The sequence below is a fragment of the Chiloscyllium punctatum genome, chromosome 37 (genome assembly GCF_047496795.1).
Source record: "Chiloscyllium punctatum isolate Juve2018m chromosome 37, sChiPun1.3, whole genome shotgun sequence".
NCBI classification, from domain to species: domain Eukaryota; kingdom Metazoa; phylum Chordata; class Chondrichthyes; order Orectolobiformes; family Hemiscylliidae; genus Chiloscyllium; species Chiloscyllium punctatum.
Genome location: NC_092775.1, coordinates 40191568 through 40209501, shown reverse-complemented (window position 1 = coordinate 40209501; position 17934 = coordinate 40191568). Strand labels below are relative to the sequence as shown.

At 37.5% G+C, this 17934-nt stretch overlaps 1 protein-coding gene across 4 annotated transcripts in view; it reads right to left on the bottom strand.

Moving 5' to 3' along the window:
* Positions 1-6291: 6291 nt before the first annotated feature.
* The window catches only part of stau1 (staufen double-stranded RNA binding protein 1), a 42596-nt gene continuing 30953 nt past the window's right edge, over positions 6292-17934 (bottom strand). For 2 of the 4 annotated variants that reach the window (XM_072556632.1, XM_072556634.1), the window contains exons 9-15: positions 15330-15473; positions 15096-15242; positions 14929-15007; positions 13413-13744; positions 11118-11240; positions 10852-10937; positions 6292-9468 (exon numbers count right to left, since the gene is read on the bottom strand). In XM_072556632.1, coding sequence (XP_072412733.1) covers positions 9381-9468; positions 10852-10937; positions 11118-11240; positions 13413-13744; positions 14929-15007; positions 15096-15242; positions 15330-15473 — 999 coding nt within the window. In that variant the 3' untranslated portion in view covers positions 6292-9380. The remainder of the gene's footprint in view (positions 9469-10851; positions 10938-11117; positions 11241-13412; positions 13745-14928; positions 15008-15095; positions 15243-15329; positions 15474-17934) is intronic. The other 2 variants (XM_072556633.1, XM_072556635.1) reach the window with 2 other exon arrangements.

Sequence of the window (17934 nt, the reverse complement as noted above, 5' to 3'; positions counted from 1 at the left end):
AACATAATGGAGACTAGGATTCTGGGGCTGAAGTTATTAGATTAAAATTTGAATTCAAGTGACTAAATTTGTTCTTCATATAAAGTTCAAATTAGACGCTAATTCTTCATGTAAAGTTCAAATTAGACGCTAATTTTTCTTCCCGTGTCCAATCTCTTCCCACTACGCTCAATATCTCCAATAGTTAAATTATTTCCAGTTTCCTGATCCTAATCATTCTCTTTTACGGACATCCAATCTCACAACTCCATTCCTTACTATGACAGCCTGAAGGATCTAGCAAACTGGAATGTAGCAACTATAATCCACTTCCATTACCACCAGTCCTCCTGATGTGATGGCATAGAAATTGCACATTGTTCACTTCCTCCAAATAAATGATTTGGAGATGGCGGTGTTGGACTGGCGTGTACAAGGTTAAAAATCACACACCAGTGGAGTGCCACAAGGATCAGTGCTGGGTCCTCTACTTTTTTGTCATTTGCGTAAATGATTTGGATGTGAGCATAAGAGGTACAGTTAGTAAGTTTGCAGATGACACCAAAATTAGAGGTATAGTGGACAGTGAAGGAGGTTATGTCAAATTACAACAGGATCTTGACCATATGGGCCAATGGGCTGAGAAGTGCCAAATGAAGTTTAATTCAGATAAATGCGAGTCTGCATTTTGGGAAAGCAAATCTTAGCAGGACTTATACACTTAATGGTAAGATCCTAGGGAGTGTTGCTGAACAAAGAGACCTTGGAGTGCAGGTTCATAGCTCCTTGAAAGTGGTAGATAGGATAGTGAAGAGGGAATTTGCTATGCTTTCTTTTATTGGTCAGAGTATTGAGTACAGGAGTTGGGAAGTCATGTTGTGGCTGTACAGGACATTGGTTATTAGAATGAGCTGCCAGAGGAAGTGGTGGAGGTTGGTACAATTGCAACATTTAAAAGGCTTTGGGATGGCTATATGAATCGGAAGGGTATGGAGGGATATGGGCCGGATGCTGGCAGCCATGGGCAGGTTGGACCAAAGGGTCTGTTTCCATGTTGTACATCTTTAGGACTTGGTTATAGTCCAACAGGTTTCTTTAGAAGCACTAGCTTTCAGAGCACTGCTTTTTTTTTTCCTTGAATGATTCTTTATAGATTTAGATTTCATAAATAAAAGCAATGGTTTCTAATCAAAGTTTACAATAGCCCTCCAAGCGTGGCATGCAATTACTTTAGTGAATGTTTGCACTGGCTCTCCGGTTTAGCACTTGTTACAAATATCTCTGGACACCATTTAAAAACACCTCCACATCATTATTTAATTGAGATAGTAGGGTGGCTGGCGTAACACTCCCTAACTCCATTCACTTTTCTTCCAGGGCAAAGGTGCACTTTCTTTTTCTTTTTATTTAGCCCCACACTACTGCCTAACTGCGGTAGTGCTTATTTTTCCCCAGCACCCATTGTCTGTGTGTGCAGGTGAGACACAGTGAAAGACACAAGGTGCACGAATCTTTATTCAATTTCCACCACCAGATATATGAAAAACACCCGAGTGGCCAGTGACAAGCACTGCCCTTCACATCAAAGGGCAATGCTGTGTGATCAAACAGTGAAGGGAAGGGCAGGGATCAAATCAAAAACACTTGTGTTTATTTTTTTTTCTTTTCTTTTTTCTTAATTTACCCCCAGACTACCGTCTAACTGCGGTAGTGCTTATTTGATGCCTTGTTTGTTTTTTTTTCCTTTTTTATTATTTTTACCCCAGCACCCATGGTGTGTGTGTGTGCGTGCGCAGGTGTAAAACACAGTGAAGGACACAAAGTGCACGAATCTTTATTCAATTTCCACCACCAGGAAGATAGGAAAACACCCGAGTGGCCAGTGACAAGCCCTACCCTTCACATCAAAGGGCAATGCTGTGTGATCAAAACAGTGAAGGGGAGGGTAGGGACTAAATCAAAATAGAGTTGGAGGGAGAAATGATGCACTCCACTCCCTGCGGCGCCCACCTCTCCCTGAACGACTCCAGGGTGTTAGTGGACACCACGTGCTCCTTCTCCAAGGACACCCGGGCTCTAACATAACAGGTGCATGTTTATATTGCTAACAGATGATTGGCAATACAAATAATCATCAGTATAGTTGCTCTTCATTGAAGGCAAGCTTGATAAAATGACAACAGAGTAAAGTTATTTGCGTGATTAAATTGGAGGCATAGTGAGTGGAGGAAAGTTTCATTGGACAATTGATGCATGAGAGAACAATAGTTGAATGTTTGATCAACTAGTGGCCTCACTTTTTTGACATTTGCAAAGATCCCAGGTGTCAGCTATAGCTGAAAATGGACAAAAAAATCCATTTTATTTCCAACTTAACTCACTTTCACCAAAACAGATTGAGACCAAAAGTTAAAACAATTTTTTGGGGAATAGGCTATATACTCATAAGCTCAACATCAGAGCAATTCAGAGGTAGAAAAAATTCTCAGCATGCAGGAAAAATGAGAACCATACTGTTTCAGGGTTTACTCTTCATGAATGATTGCTAACACTAACCCATTTTCTCACTATTTAAACAAATCCAAGAAGAAAGAATGTTTTAAAGGATTTTTTTTTAAATTGACTGGTAGGAATCTTTGTTTCGAAGGTCAGGATTCAGCAGTTCTTTGTCTTCTATCACCATTCAGAAAGGTCACCCGAAATACCAAAGCATTCCCAAGCAGGGAAATATTAAAATATTTCCACAAAACTGGAATCATTCATTTAATCAGGTGCTGGACTTCAAAACAAATTGCGTATTTTAGTGAAATTCTTAAAAAGGCAATCAGTAATTGAGTAACCCATCACCTGGGGGCGGGGGTTCAAGCGAGGATCAGGATCCAAATCAACCAACGGTTTGAAGGCCATCTCGATTGGCAGGCTAACTATGCAATGCTTGCTGTGACAGGATGTTTTTTCTTGGCCAGCTTGCCTCCTAGGTAGAAGCTTTGACAAATTAGAACAGACCATTCAGCTCCTCCAAAAAAGGTTGCCATGCAATAAGAGCAAAGGCTGATCTAATTATTCTACATTACTGCCCATGGTGATCTTACATGCCTTATAGGGCGAACTGCCAACTTATACCTTAAAACATTGAAAGCCTTTTCCTCTTCCACCTCAAGTGTTCCAACACATGAAGGGGGGGGACCCTCATTGGACATCCCCATTCAATCCCCCATCTGTACAATTTGCCTACACCCTTTCCACATGCACCTTGACAGAATTGACCAAAAGCAGAAATGTCTAAAATAATTTGTTAAAAATCACAACAGCTGTTATGAAGTTGAAGGAGTGTACTGTACCTTTGAGTGAATGCTGTTCTGAACTAAGACTACAACCCAACAGTGTAGATGACAGTCCCAGAAAATATCTAAGATTTGGTTGTGAAATGGATACCAGAGTTTTGGTTGCTGTTTTGACAACAATTTGAATTTAACCAGTTTAAACTATACCCCAGGATAGTAAAACTGAATAGATTTTGAATTTAACCTGGTAGAGATTTTTAAACTTTGTCTACCCCACCCCAATGCTGGTACCTCTACATCACAGTTTGAAACCTCAAAGCCTGGAACATTCCTCAGCTTTTAAACCCAGACATTAAACTTGATTCAGTGGCAAGTACAGAAGCAAACCTGAATATCTTCAAATGAGATAAAGAAACAATACAGAGCTAGTGTTAAACTTTGCAATATTAATTAACACCTACTATCAAAGTGCAACTAAGGCAGAAGCTTCGACTCTTCTCTCTCTTTCTCTCCCCCCCCCCCCCCCCGACCCCCCGACCCCCAAGACAAAATAGTAATCTACTTGATTAAATGAGGAGATCAAAAGTCAAATCATTGGAAACCAGGAATAAGGATGACGACTAGCAGAACTGTCTTATGTGCCTTTAAAAAGGTTTTCCTGCTTGACAAGGTCAGAAATGGGCTTCCTCGTTGGAGTAAAGTTGATGAGTATTAAGTAAAATTAAAACTCTACCACTCAACAGTATCGTTTGGATAAGCTTTAGACTTGGCTGAAAAGCAGCTATTAAGATTTACGTTAAATAAACTGAAGGTAGTGGTATAAAGCCAGACCATCTTCTCTTGGTCTTCAACAGCATCCCTATAGGGTCACAGGTTGTAATAATTTAGCAATCCCCATTGATCAAAAACTATTCTTGATCGATACTCAGTCTTCAAAATCTCCATTCTTTACAAAGCTCAAAATCAGAAGTGTGATCAAAAACTCAAGCCACTGGCATCAACATACACTCCCTATGGTGTACCCGATACATTGCACAATGCATCCAATCCACAATATGCACTATAGCAGAATGAGTCCAATATGATCAGGCTTAAAGAACAAGAGAGGAAATGTTGAAATTAGTTTTACCTCATACTCCTGAATTGGTCAATGATCACAACTGTTGTTGCCACAGGGTCAATGTTCCAGAGTTTCACACCTAGCATCAACAGTTCAAACATTTCTCAACCAGAACCTTCTCAGAGAAAATGGTGATGGGCAATTAATGTGGCCTGCATTACACAAAATAAACTTGAAAAACATTTTTTTTAAAAATGGTGGCCAGAGATATTTGTAACAGTTGGGTGCTAAACAGGACAGAGGGTCAATACAAAAATTCACTAAAGTAATTACATGCCACTCATGGTGGGCCATTGTAAACTTTCAAAAGTTTGGTAGAAGATTTGTAGCTCGGGTGCTCGTTGTTGTGGTTCTGTTCGCCGAGCTGGGAATTTGTCTTGCAAACGTTTCGTCCCCTGTCTAGGTGACATCCTCAGTGCTTGGGAGCCTCCTGTGAAGCGCTTCTGTGCTGTTTTCTCCGGTATTTATAGTGGCCCGTCTCTGCCGCTTCCGGTTGTCAGTTCGAGCTGTCCGCTGTAGTGGCCGGTATATTGGGTCAATATACCGGCCACTACAGCGGACAGCTCGAACTGACAACCGGAAGCGGCAGAGACGGGCCACTATAAATACCGGAGAAAACAGCACAGAAGCGCTTCACAGGAGGCTCCCAAGCACTGAGGATGTCACCTAGACAGGGGACGAAACGTTTGCAAGACAAATTCCCAGCTCGGCGAACAGAACCACAACATTGTTTCTAATCAAAGTTTACAATTACTTTTATGAAATCTAAATATTTAAAGAAACATTCAAGAAAAATTACTTTTGTTCAGCTTTTCATTAATTGGCAATGAAACATATTTAGTTGCTACAAGAGTGTGGGAGGAATTTGTTTAAAAAAAGTTTTTTTATAGAAACAAATTTCATTTTTTATGTCATGCATTTTGAATACCAGAGAAGATTGTTAAGGCATTTCAACAGGAATATTTGCAAACATCACCTCTGTCTAACTCTGGTCAAAGAATAAGCAGATTGAACAGAAATGGTCAGTAAGATATGGGAAAACATTACTTCCATGTTCTAACTTCAATATTCAGGTAGAAAAAGGAGAGTTTAAAAACTTAGAAGAAAAAGGAAAACCAAACAGCCAGAAATCCAAACAGCTTAGAAACACTAGTCTTTCAGGGTTAGAATATCAAAAAAATTCAATAGCAGCATGTCCCATTACTTAGAGCACAGCAGACTGTGAACATATACCATCAGAATTCAGAGGCAAGGAGATCTTGGTTGTAGATTAACTTTTGGAAATTAAATCAAATTACTCTCCTTCTTAATGTAAGTGATTTCAAAGTCAAGGTTAATCTCAAATTCACCAAGCAGCTATTTAGATCTAATTTATATGACATTCTGACAAGATTTATGTTTAAGTAGATCGTTTTAGTATGTTTAAAACTAGAAAGAAATGGATTAAATAACTCCCTCTGAAATGGAGGAAATGCAACTGCTTTCCTCTTATTGCCAAGCAGATATATTACCAAAAATATCAACAACTAAACAGCAGCCTTCCCAGTTCAAAATCTAACTAGTTAAAAGTGCAAATACAACAGAAAAGCAAGAATCAGCACCATTAACAAGTATTAGGAAGCTACAGATTTGTTGTAATTCAGTAGTTCAGTAGGCTCCTTAAACTAGATAAATTTCTAATAAGCATATGAGATGGTGTTTTCGGAAATCATATTACTTCCTAAATCAGGTAATGTTGTCATTTAGAAGGGTTTCAAGTGTCATACCATAGCTCTTGAATCATTTATTCTAATTCTCAAACTTGAGCCAAGATTTTATTTCTTAAACAGATATGCATCAACAGCCTTAAAGCAGTTGTTTGTAGCAGAAATGCACTGGCCTATATACTGGCATCTATCAAACAGTCAGTCTTGATAATATTTATATTTATTTACTTTTTCTTAAAGATAGCAATCATCCAATAAATGCTGTTCACTGGGATACAAAGGTGAATCTTTTACTACATTGGAAAAAATCTAGAACATTTTATCTGCAGCACAGATGCTATCCTTTGGTTGAGATATTAAACCTCTCTATTTTCATGAAAATACATTTACTGGTTACATGTTGTGGTTTCAGAGACTGATGCGCATAGATGTCTTCTATACTTGGCTACATAACCGTGATTTCAAAAGCAATTGTATGTGAAGAACTGGAAGTATTTAAGGAACATGATAAATGCATGTCTCAAATTGCAATATTTTTGCTCCACTTGTTTTGAAACCTTGCTCATAACTTTAGAAGGGGTTTATTATGATGAAATTCAAATCTTACAATCCAAACAAAGTTCTGCTGACTAACTGACAAAAAACATTACTGCAGTTGCTGGAAATCAAATTAAAAAATAAGTGCTGTAGAAACTCAGCAAATCTGGAAGTATTTGTAGAGGGAAAAACAGAGTTAACATCTCCTGTCAAGTATGACCCTTCTTCAGAAGTAGTCATACTGGACTCGAGACACGAGCTCTCTTTCTCTCCACAGATGCTACCAGACCTGAATTTGCGTTTGTATTTCTGCTGGAAGAATGACTCTTTATTGGGTATTAAAATTCAAGGTCTTTAAATAGAGAAAAGATGAAGCAGTGGTGAGGTCATCATTGGATTAGTAACCTAGAACTCCAAGGCTAGTGTACAGTGGAAAGACTGTGAATCATGGAAGATAATGAAATTTAATTCAATAAAAATCTGCCCCTCAGGCCACTGTCAATGATCATTTAAAAAAAATCTATCCAGTTCATTAATGTCATTAATTCAGGAAGGAAATCTACCTCCCTTACTTGGTCTGGTATAAATATGACTCCAGACCCGTGACAATGTGGTTAATCTTCATTGCCCTCTGGATAATTAGTAATGGGCAATATATGCTGTCCTAGCCAGCGATGCCCACATCACATGAATGAATAAATAAATAAAACTACACTGATGAGTGTTTAGGTCAGCTTTGTATTGTTTTATGTCTATTTAGTCTTAAAGTAACATAACTATATATCCAAAATAACAAATTTCCTTTCATACGATTTGCAGATGCTAATTGCTCATACTACCAAATTTGTTCTTGAAAGTAGAATGGACTTTGCATCTCAAGTCAGTCAAATTAATGATAAGTGAACAACTACAAGAAATTCCAGAACAAAATAAATGTTAAACAAGCTCCAATTCAAAGTTCAATAGCACCACCCTATTGGCAGGGAAGGAAATCCAAATGCAATTTTCAGAAAGTCTCTCTATTATTCCATTCCGAGCCAAATTGTTATTAGTTTCATAAAAACACTTCATAGGATCACACAGTTACTTGGAACCTTTAAACAATTTCAAATCAAGATTGGTCAGCACTTAAGTTAATTCCATTTGGTGTCAAACTCTGGAATGCTTTACTCTTCATACCAATATTTGAATTAAAACATTTTAAACAATTTAAATTTTTACTCAAAAGAATTTTTAATATTGTAAAGCTCCATAGTTCGTATTTGAATAATTTTTCAGAGCTTCAAATCTGAGCCATTTTAAAAGTCGATCAACTGTAGATACCCAAAGTCATCTATGTAAAACTCTGGAGTACAGTGTTCTTGTTCAGACTGATGCTGGTTTGTTAAAAAATCCTTTAAATTTAAAAGGTTAACTGTTCTACCACACACAATGGAGAAAAGGTTGTGCAGCATGACTTAAAGGAGTTAAATGCTTCACATAGTCAAAAGGCTTTAAGTTAATCTGCTGGCTTGTTTCCAATTTTACAAGCTTTTTCCTTCTATATTAGTAAAGAGAATTGTGATCCAGAAAATGTGTACTGGAATAGTCTAGCTGTCTGAAAGCTAGATCCCCAAAAAATGTATTCTGAGACAAATTAGAATCACCAAGGTCTTTTCTACAAAACACAATCTTTTCAAAATTGTTGAGGCAGTTGAGACAATAAATGTTAACAATTTAACGGTGGCTGGCAACTCCTTTAACTCAGCTTCACACTGATAATGTGTTATGCCAAAAAAAGCCACCAGTACTTTTGCACAAACACCAATTTTTACTTCTCCATTCCATAGGTACAGTACATGGGAAGGAAAAAAAAAGTCCAAAAGTAAAGTAACAAAGTTTTGACTTGGCAAGGGATTCGTGCTTTACTTGGACAATAAGCAAAATGTTTACTGTACACACTTTGTGTACATCACATGGAACATTACATCAAAGCATTAATAAAGTACAACACAACATCTTACATTTTACCCTACACCAAGATTTACAGTAATCTGCAATTTCTGGTATAAGCTAGGTAACAGATCATATCCAACAATGTAATTCTTGTACACTGTTGAAAATTACTTTTAATATAAACAAAGTTTAATATAAAAACAAAAAACAAAGTCCTTCAGAATTACCAAATTAAAAAAGATTAAAAATATAAACTTAATCTAGAAGACCAAACATTCTACTAGATACCATCTTTCAAGGGTGAACAAAGAAGCAGTCTTTGTAACTTATTCAAACAGAATTTAATTTAGAATTTCAACTTGCTTCTTTTGGATATATAATTATGAAAATGCAGGCACGCTACTTTTTAAACTAGCACCAAGTTTTGTTTAAACCAAGATGGTTTATGTTGTTAACGGCCAATTCAAACAGGTACCAAATCACGAACTACATACATTGGATATGACCCTGATTTTGTTAAGCAATTTTTCAATCATCATGTAATGTACTAGTGGAGAGTCATCAACAGAAATTCTAACTTTTTGCTGCTGGATATTGGTGTTAACAGGGTTCCAATGAAACATTAGGAACAAATTTCCTTCATCAAAAAAATGAATTAATGTTGAAATGCATTACTATTTTAAAAAGTTAAGCAACTTAATGATTTAGATACTACAGCAAAATTCAAACTGTAGTTCTCCAAAACATAAGTTACAAGTCACAGAACAGGAAGCATCCGATTTTCTCTGGTGCTTGGCGCTTTGGGTCAATAAAAGGCTTTCAGTCAGTGACCTCCAGTGTTTGTCCTAAAGTGTTTGAGTTAGCCGGTTTGATATGAGAATCACCATCAATCTCTTGTTTCACACATCTGTAAAGGAGAAATCAGTTGGTTTGAAATTTAGTAATTCTGCAAAACAAGAATGTTAGCTATAAAAACAAATACAGTAAATTATAGATTATACAAAGCTGCAAATGCTTATTACAATTTGTTCATAAGACAATCTAAAATTTCAGTACAGGTGATCATTTAGCACAAATCAAAAAGGCAGATGAAATGTTGGCCTTCACATCAAATTGTTGAAATTCAGAAGTAGATGATGCTTCAGGTCCCAGTTGGAAAACTGATCTTCAGTTATTGGCAATGTTAGGGAAAGGAGCAGGCCAGCAAGGCAACTGCTCAATTTTACAAAATAAAACTTGTTTCTTTGTAGGCAGGAGCAAGAACATACTGTAGACCCTATGAGAAGGCTTATCGTCTTCTACATTGGAGGGGAGGGGGGGAAAAAGGAGGAGAAGACCAAAGTCTCAAACCAGGTTATGGTCCAGGATCATAACCTAACTGTTAGGGAATGTTCCTTTTGGTTTATCTATTGACAGATTTAAACAGCTGGACAACCACTTTCGGCCAATCGCAAGTTTATAAGGCCCAAAAGATTTTTTCCTACATTCCTGCCCTTGGAGTTGACTCCACTAAAAACACTGTTCCAAGCCCACATTACCTGTTTATTATCCATTCCTCCTTACATATAGTATGTCAATTCCAAAAGTACAATTCTTAAGTTTCCAAAGAACACCAGATTCATGACCAAGCACAGATTCTCTTATTTATTAATACTGATTCTACCACACATGAAATATTATTCATTTCTCCAAAATTTGTGCTCAAAATTTAAAAAAAAGGCATTCCTTCTTGTTTCAGTTCAATCCCTAACTGCCTACTTTTGCTCCTGGTTATCAAAGAATTTTACAGTATTGAGACAGCCACTTGACCCTTCATACCTGTTTCCAAAAGAGCTACCCAGTTTCCAGCATACATCTGTGACATTCTTAAATTCATCACTTTTAAATATACATTCAGCTAGCTCTTGAAACTTCCTACGGAATCTGCCTCGACCACTCTTCCTAGCAGTAGTTTCCAACTATTCAATGCGGAGGAAAAAATTTTCTCATCACCCTCCTAGCTCTTGCTGAAATTGTAATCCCTTGTTACAGACACACCAACTACGCAAAAGTGGGTAGTGCAGATTAGAATCAAGAGTAGAGTGGTGCTGGAAAAGTACAGCAGGTCAGGCAGCATCAGAGGAGCAGGGAAATCAACATTTCGGGCAAAAGCCCTCATTAGGATCTTCATCGATTTTGCTGCTCCTTGGATGCTGCCTGATCTGCTGCGCTTTTCCAACACTACACTAATCTTGATACCAACTATGCCACATTACCTATTTTTGATTTGAGTTCACCAGCTAATACTTACACAGCAATTGGTCCATTTCCTGTTCTTGGTATTTCTACATTTTGTTGGTCCAGCTCAGACAACAGTTTTAAGATATTAAGTGCAGCCTGAAAAAAGATACAGGGACATATACAATCTTTAAAATATTAGATTTTCCAAATAACGATCCTAGGACAAAAGTATGACTATTTATAGAGAACTTTTAATTTAGCTGCAATATCAATGTACCAAAGGAATAAGCATGAAGTTATTATTCTAAAGTTTTGAAAAGCATAAAATATCCTTACCATATCATGACAGGATTCAACATCTTTTCCAATTCCATGACTAATCAGGGGAGGTTGGGATGAACAGTTAATCAGCGACACATACTCATTTTTATTGTTTTTTGGAAAATCTTTATATTCAACCTGAAAAGGGATGATATAACATGACATCACTAATCAAAAGTGATTGTCAGGCACTGTCAAAGGGTTGTGCCAAACAGAATACTGGCACTGTATATGACTGCATTGCTTCAAATTTGACTTCTACACAGTGATTCAATATTTTTTAATTACCATGACATTGAAGGTAGATATTATAATTTAGAAAGGGCTTCCTACAATAAAATAAATGAAGTTTGATATTTTCCTTAGCCACTGTTTTCCAAATAGCTGCAAACAGAAGAGACTCAAATCACATCAGATGACATTGAGGCTGGTGTGGGATTTTAAAAACTGTTCTAGCCATAAAATTAACTACAGTGGATAAGATAAAAAAAAACACTGATAGATATTCCCCAGTTCAGTCAACTCAAGGGAGAGGTCACAGCCAAGACTGGTCTTGGCTCAGATTCTATGTTTGCATGTTAACAATGGTTATTTGGATTGCATACTAGTTATTATAACCTGTGAAAATTGCACCACGGCACAAGGACAGACCTTTTAAGCAGAATTTTATAAAAGGAACAAAGGAACAGGTGGTGGTTATTCAACTTGTACAGCCTGCCTCGTCATTCAAAACAATCATGACTGATTCAACATCTACCTGATGACAGGCGATCAAGCCTGTACTTCCTGGTTTTCTCACTCCCTTCTTACATCGTGGAGTGACACTTACTTCCTGCAGATTGAAAAGATTCATTCCAGAATTGATTGAATTTTGAAAGATAATCAGCAATGCATCAATCCATTCTGTAGTCACCTTCAACACTAGGATGTAGAACATTAGGGGATTTATTAATTTTCAACACAAATCTTCCTTCAACTCTTCATTCTCCCTCACCACTTGAATCTCCAATTCTGGGAGATTGCTGACAAATACAAAGTAATAATTTAGATTGAAGAAATTCTGTCCACAGATGGCAACATCTGTTGACAGAAAAGAGTAACACTTCAAGTCCAGTGACCTTTCATCCTAACCTTTATAATACTTGAAGTAAAATTGCTTGTCTCAACATGCTAATAATTCACACACTACAAAAATCATCTGTAACACACATACACACCAGAAATTTGTCCTCCACAGCTAAAGTCCAATTGGTTTGCCTAGTCTATGTGCAGACTGAAGTAACCCTTATTGTATTGCCAGTAGCACAAGCTTTCCTCATTTCCTGATTAACATATCTCACTACTCCTAGTTAGTTGCCTGTACATAACTTCAAAGTGTGTTGCTCTTAGTTCCACCCAAACGGATTTCACAATTCTTCCAACTGGAGATCCTCCCTTACTAATATACTGATCCCATCCCTCAGTTTAATTCAATTCCATCTCACGTCCTTCATGCCTATCCTTCCTAAATGAAAAGCCTTATTATTCAGTCTTCAGTTCTAGTCACCATATAGACATGTTTCTGTAATATCAATTAGTTGTCTACTTTTTTGTAAATACTGCATATATTCATGAAGAATGTCCTTAACTTTGTCTTTTTGACAATTCCACATTTGAAGTATACACTTTGCTCAGCTTTGTTTCTCCCTTCTAGTCTCCCTAGCATCTTTCCAACTTCATTTCCTTCCAATTTGAATTTCCCTGCAAATTCCATGCCACCAACAAGCTAGTTTAAACCCAACCCAACAGTACTAGCAAAAATCTCCAAGATCAGTCCCAGTCTCTAGCAGGTAAAACCCACTCAGCTTGTACTGGTCTCATCTAATCCAGAATTGGTTCCAATTCTTCAGAAATCTGATATCCCACCTCCACCCCAGCAGAAGAAACACGTACACTTTATTTTTGTTACTTATTTATTATGGCTTTATTTCTGATACTTGAATTTTCGAGCAAGTCTCAATACCATCCAGTGCTTGCAAAGTTAGCTTTGCTTCAAATTACACTTAAGATTTACCAACAAGCACAACACAAATACAAAGGACTTTTACAGATTACCTATGTTCTTGAGCTACATTCAATACTATTCATCAAAAGATTAAATGCATCAGTACTTAATAAATTTATAATAGTGAAAGAAACAAGCTAATGTTGTAGTAGACAGTGCAATGCCTTATTGTATGCACAGCCCGTTTTAAGTCCGAAGACTGAAGTGTTTTTAAAAGCTATTTCATGAAAACCCCTTGACCATTAAGAAAAAACAATTTATTATACCTGTAATGCTTGAACAGTAGCCAAAAATTCCAATTGCTCTGAAGGTCTGGTAAGGGTGCTTTGTGGCTTGCGAGCTGCAGGATTATTTTTCAAAATAGTTTCTGCAGTTAAAGATGTCCCACTATATAGGAGTTCTCTTGCTATCATTGCAGTGAAAGTGGCCATAGCTGGATTTGCTGCAGGCCTGTTGAAATCTTTGGTATGATGCCCTTGATTGACTCCAACAGCCTGGGCTACCTCAGGAACCATAGGAAGGATTCCAGCAGGCAGTTGTTGGTGGCTGGGATAAGGCATTCGAAATTCATCTTCCAAACGCATGCTACCATCTTTAACTGAAAAACAGTACAATTTAGAATTATTTCTAAACACAACGCAAAGCAGGGCTGGTTATGGAATGCTCAGATATACACACACCTTTTCAGATTACTCTTAGGAATGTTGGACATTCCTTTTTTGACCAGGCAAGTTTGCCTGTTTACCACATTTACATAATTAAAATCATCATCGCAAGTATTTCCAAGATCATTTTCAGAAGCTTTACTTTCCTTAAGAAAGTTTTCCAAGCGGTTAAGTGTTACCTGATGTAATCTCTCCACCCGAGCTTTTTGGATTCTACTGGTCACTGTTTCCCTGCAGGAGGTATGGAATCCTTCGAGTCTCATGCAACATTTAGCCATAGTTTCCCTTAAAATTACTAGTTCAGAGTTTTTTTTTAAAAAGTAAGTTTGTAATTTCTCTATCAAAATGAGTTGCAAATAATTAAATTTTCCTCATACTGTAACGCGGAGTCACCTTCAGTGGTAGATTTTACAATGGAACAAAAATAACAATTCCTCACTTCAGTAAGATTCAATGTCAGATTAACAGTTTAGGAGTAGCATTAAAGTGAGAGCTTAGCCCATATAACAGCACAGAAAGAGGCCATTCACCTCAACACGACTGTGCCATCTCTGAAGGGATTATCAATTCCATTTCTTAATCTTACTCTTCCCTTATCTTAGTCAGTCATTCATTCTAAGATTTTCTTCATTTTACCTCTAATTCTTAAATTACCTTAATTCAGTCCTTTTGACACTATCAATATTTTGCTCAACCAAAACTCTTCAGGATTTTAAAGACTTCTATAAATTTTCCCATCAACCTAATCTAATCTCCCCGATCTAACGAGAAAGCAGATCTCTATGCATAGAAGAACTTCAAATTCCATTTTTGTATCTGTTCCAAGCCAATGACATCTTCCTCGAGTAAATACTCATTATTTTTAGCCTATTTTCTCTAAATAATCTTCTGTTTTGTTTCCTTATTTCCCCTCCCCCCCACCTTATCTCAGTCCCAACCCTCTGATTCAGCACCGCCCTCTTGACCTGCAATCATCTTCCCTACCTCTCGGTCCCCACCCCCTCTCCGGCCTATCACCCTTACCTCCTTCCACCTATCGTATCCAGCACCACATTTTTCAACTCTATTTCTCCACTTGCCCTACTTCAGGTACAGTGCCCGATTATATGGAACATACCTGTTGCTGTATCTTCTACAGAGGAACCAGGCTCGAAAAACGTCACTTTACGCCCTTTCACAGGTTCTTTCACAGTTGGCTGAAAAGAAAATTACAATTTTTTCAGAATCAACCTTGGAACTTAAAAAGCAAGCAGACTTTAATTGGACTGATGAAAAAAAAGTTACCTTTTCTTCAGTTTTCAAAGCTGGTTTAGGTGGCTGAGGCTGAGGAACTTTGAAACCTAAAAGTTCCAGCATTTTCTCAGCTGCATTTCGCTTGGCAACTTTCTTGTTTGGGCCCATTCCCTCTCCTACTTGACCACCAACTTTAACCTAGATAATGGAATACAGTTTAGGTTATTTGGAATTGTATATTTCAGAGTCTGTAGATAATCAAATAAATTATGTAACAGTTCTCACCCGCATAACAAACTCTCTGAGGCGAGGAAGGCCTCGTTCTACCATTAATGTATATTCAGGCTCCTTTTCTTTTTTTGCTTGCTGAATTTGAGCTAGACGGCTGATGGGATTCATTCCTTGCCCATACTCTGGACTTGTCTGTAGCTTAAAAATAAAAAAAGATGCAAGCTCAGCATTTCAGCACTATTCAAATTAAAATCACCGGGTGAGAAGATGACTTAAGTTTAATTTTTGCAGCCAAATTTGAAAAGCCAGATTCTGTTTTGGTTCAGGCACAGAAGTGACCCAATGTTAAAAAGTTAAAAAATTAGTGCTGAATCTTGCAGATTTCCTTAACGTCAAAAGTGGCTTTGTTTTTTTTCTCAAAGCTCGTTTTATTCCCCATTTTCCTGAAGGCCAAAAGGGCCTTTTTCCAGAACTCTGCCAATAATCATTTTACTATTGAATGCTAGAAACCGAGAAAATGTGGTCTGGAATATAGGGTCCAAGGAAACTGGAAAACTTCCCTATTGGCTTACTGAATTGAGAGTTCATCATGCATATCAGATGTTGTGCTGTCTTCCAAATATCTACAAAGGAATAATCAAGCATTTACAAGAATGCTTTTTGTTCCCAATCAATAAACCTAACTCAATTTAATAAACTACATTAATGATAAAAGTCCAAGACTGGCCATTTGTTAAACAAGCAAAAATGTGTACCAACAGTCTAAAACGCAGAAGATGCGAATTCAGATTCAGCTAACTGTACACAAGATATTCATGAAGAAATTACAAGGATAAAGTTTAATGCACTAGCTGGTTAGTGTGTTATACATGCTGAATACAAATTAAACTCAAGGGGGGGGGGGGGGGGGAAAAAAAAGTGTTCTTTTTGTAGCTACAGAATCATTAAGTTGAAGCCACCTCAAATATTATAGGGATGGGTGAGAATCCATTTCAAAAAATGGTTTCTGTACTTCAATTTTTAGAAATTGAGGAAGTCTCACATTAGCAAAGAAACCTACATATGGGGTAAAGTACATTGCTGCTCCTGGCATGTATGCAATTGATGCTAAAATTAGATAGCCCCCAGCACGAAGGTTAATTAAAATACATTTGAAATTTTCTGCCCAAAAAGAAAAACATTCTTTTAGAGAAAAATTGAATTAAGCCCAGAGGACATACTTGCACCTAAACTTTTAACACAAGTTACTATCTAGGTATAGGAGAAGTGGAGATAGTGGACATAACCAGGCTAATTAACTTGGGTGGTGAATAAAAAATAAATAATACACTCAAACTTGAGATTGAAAAAGTCCTACAGATTTCAAATGTAATCACTGTGTGCTCACCATTTATTCAGAAAAAAGAATAAGCTATAAAATTAGCAATGCAATGGGAAGTTGAGATGAGGATAAGCAGAACAAGTATTTCACAGAACAAAATCTATTCATAGACTGTTGATGTCACAGCAGCATCTTTGTCAAACAATGGCCAGGCTAGAATGTGGTGGTGCAATCACATTTGCTTAAAATCTTTGGTGAAATCTTAATGTCACTCCAATAGATTAGATGAACTAGAGTGCAACAGTCTATGGAAGGAGCATGAAATATACCAAATACTTAAAAAGGTTTAGATGACATTTGACCAGATACAGAAAATTGATAAGGTGATTTAGTTAAACCTGACTCTTAAAATGCTCATGTTTAATATTTCACACACATAGCACTTTGCCCAAAATCCCAGGTATCAGAGTCACAGATGTACAGGACAGAAATAGCCCCTTCGGTCCAACTCATCTATGCAGACCAGATATCCTAGTCCAATTTGCCAGTATTTGGCCTATATCCTCCAAATGCTTCCTATTCACATACCCATCCAGATACCTTTTAAATGTTGCAATTGTACTATCCTCCATCACTTCCTTGGGCAGCTCATCCCATATATGCACCACCCTCTGCGTGAAAAAGTTACCAGTTAGGTCCTTTTCAAATCTTACCCTCCTCACCCTAAACCTATGCCCTCTAGTTCCCTACTCCCCCACCCCAGGGAAAACATCTTGTTGATTTACCCAACTATGCCCCTTATGATTCTATAAACCTTGAAAAGGTTACCCCTCAGCGTCTAATGCTCCAGGGAAAATAGCCCCAGCCTATTCAGCCTCTCTATAGCTCAAAACCTCCAAAACTGGCAATATCCTTGTAAGTCTTTTCTGAACCCTTTCAAGTTTCACAATATCCTTCCCAAAGCAGGGAGACCAGAATTGCATGCAATATTCCAACAGTGGCCTAACCAGTGTCCTGTACAGCCACAACATGACCACCCCACTGCTATACTCAATGCTCTGACCAATAAAGGAAAGCATACCAAATGCCTTGTTCACTATCCTGTATACCTGCAACTCCACTTTCAAGGAATTATGAATCTGCACTCCAAGGTCTCTTTGTTCAGCAACACTCCCTAGGACCCTACCATTAAGTGGATAAGTCCTGCCCTGACTTGCCTGTCCAAAATGCTGCAACTCACATTTATCTAAATTAAACTCCACCTGCTATATATCAATCCAATGGCCCACTGCTCAAGATCCCGGTTGTACTCAGAGGCAACCTTCTTTGCCGTCCACT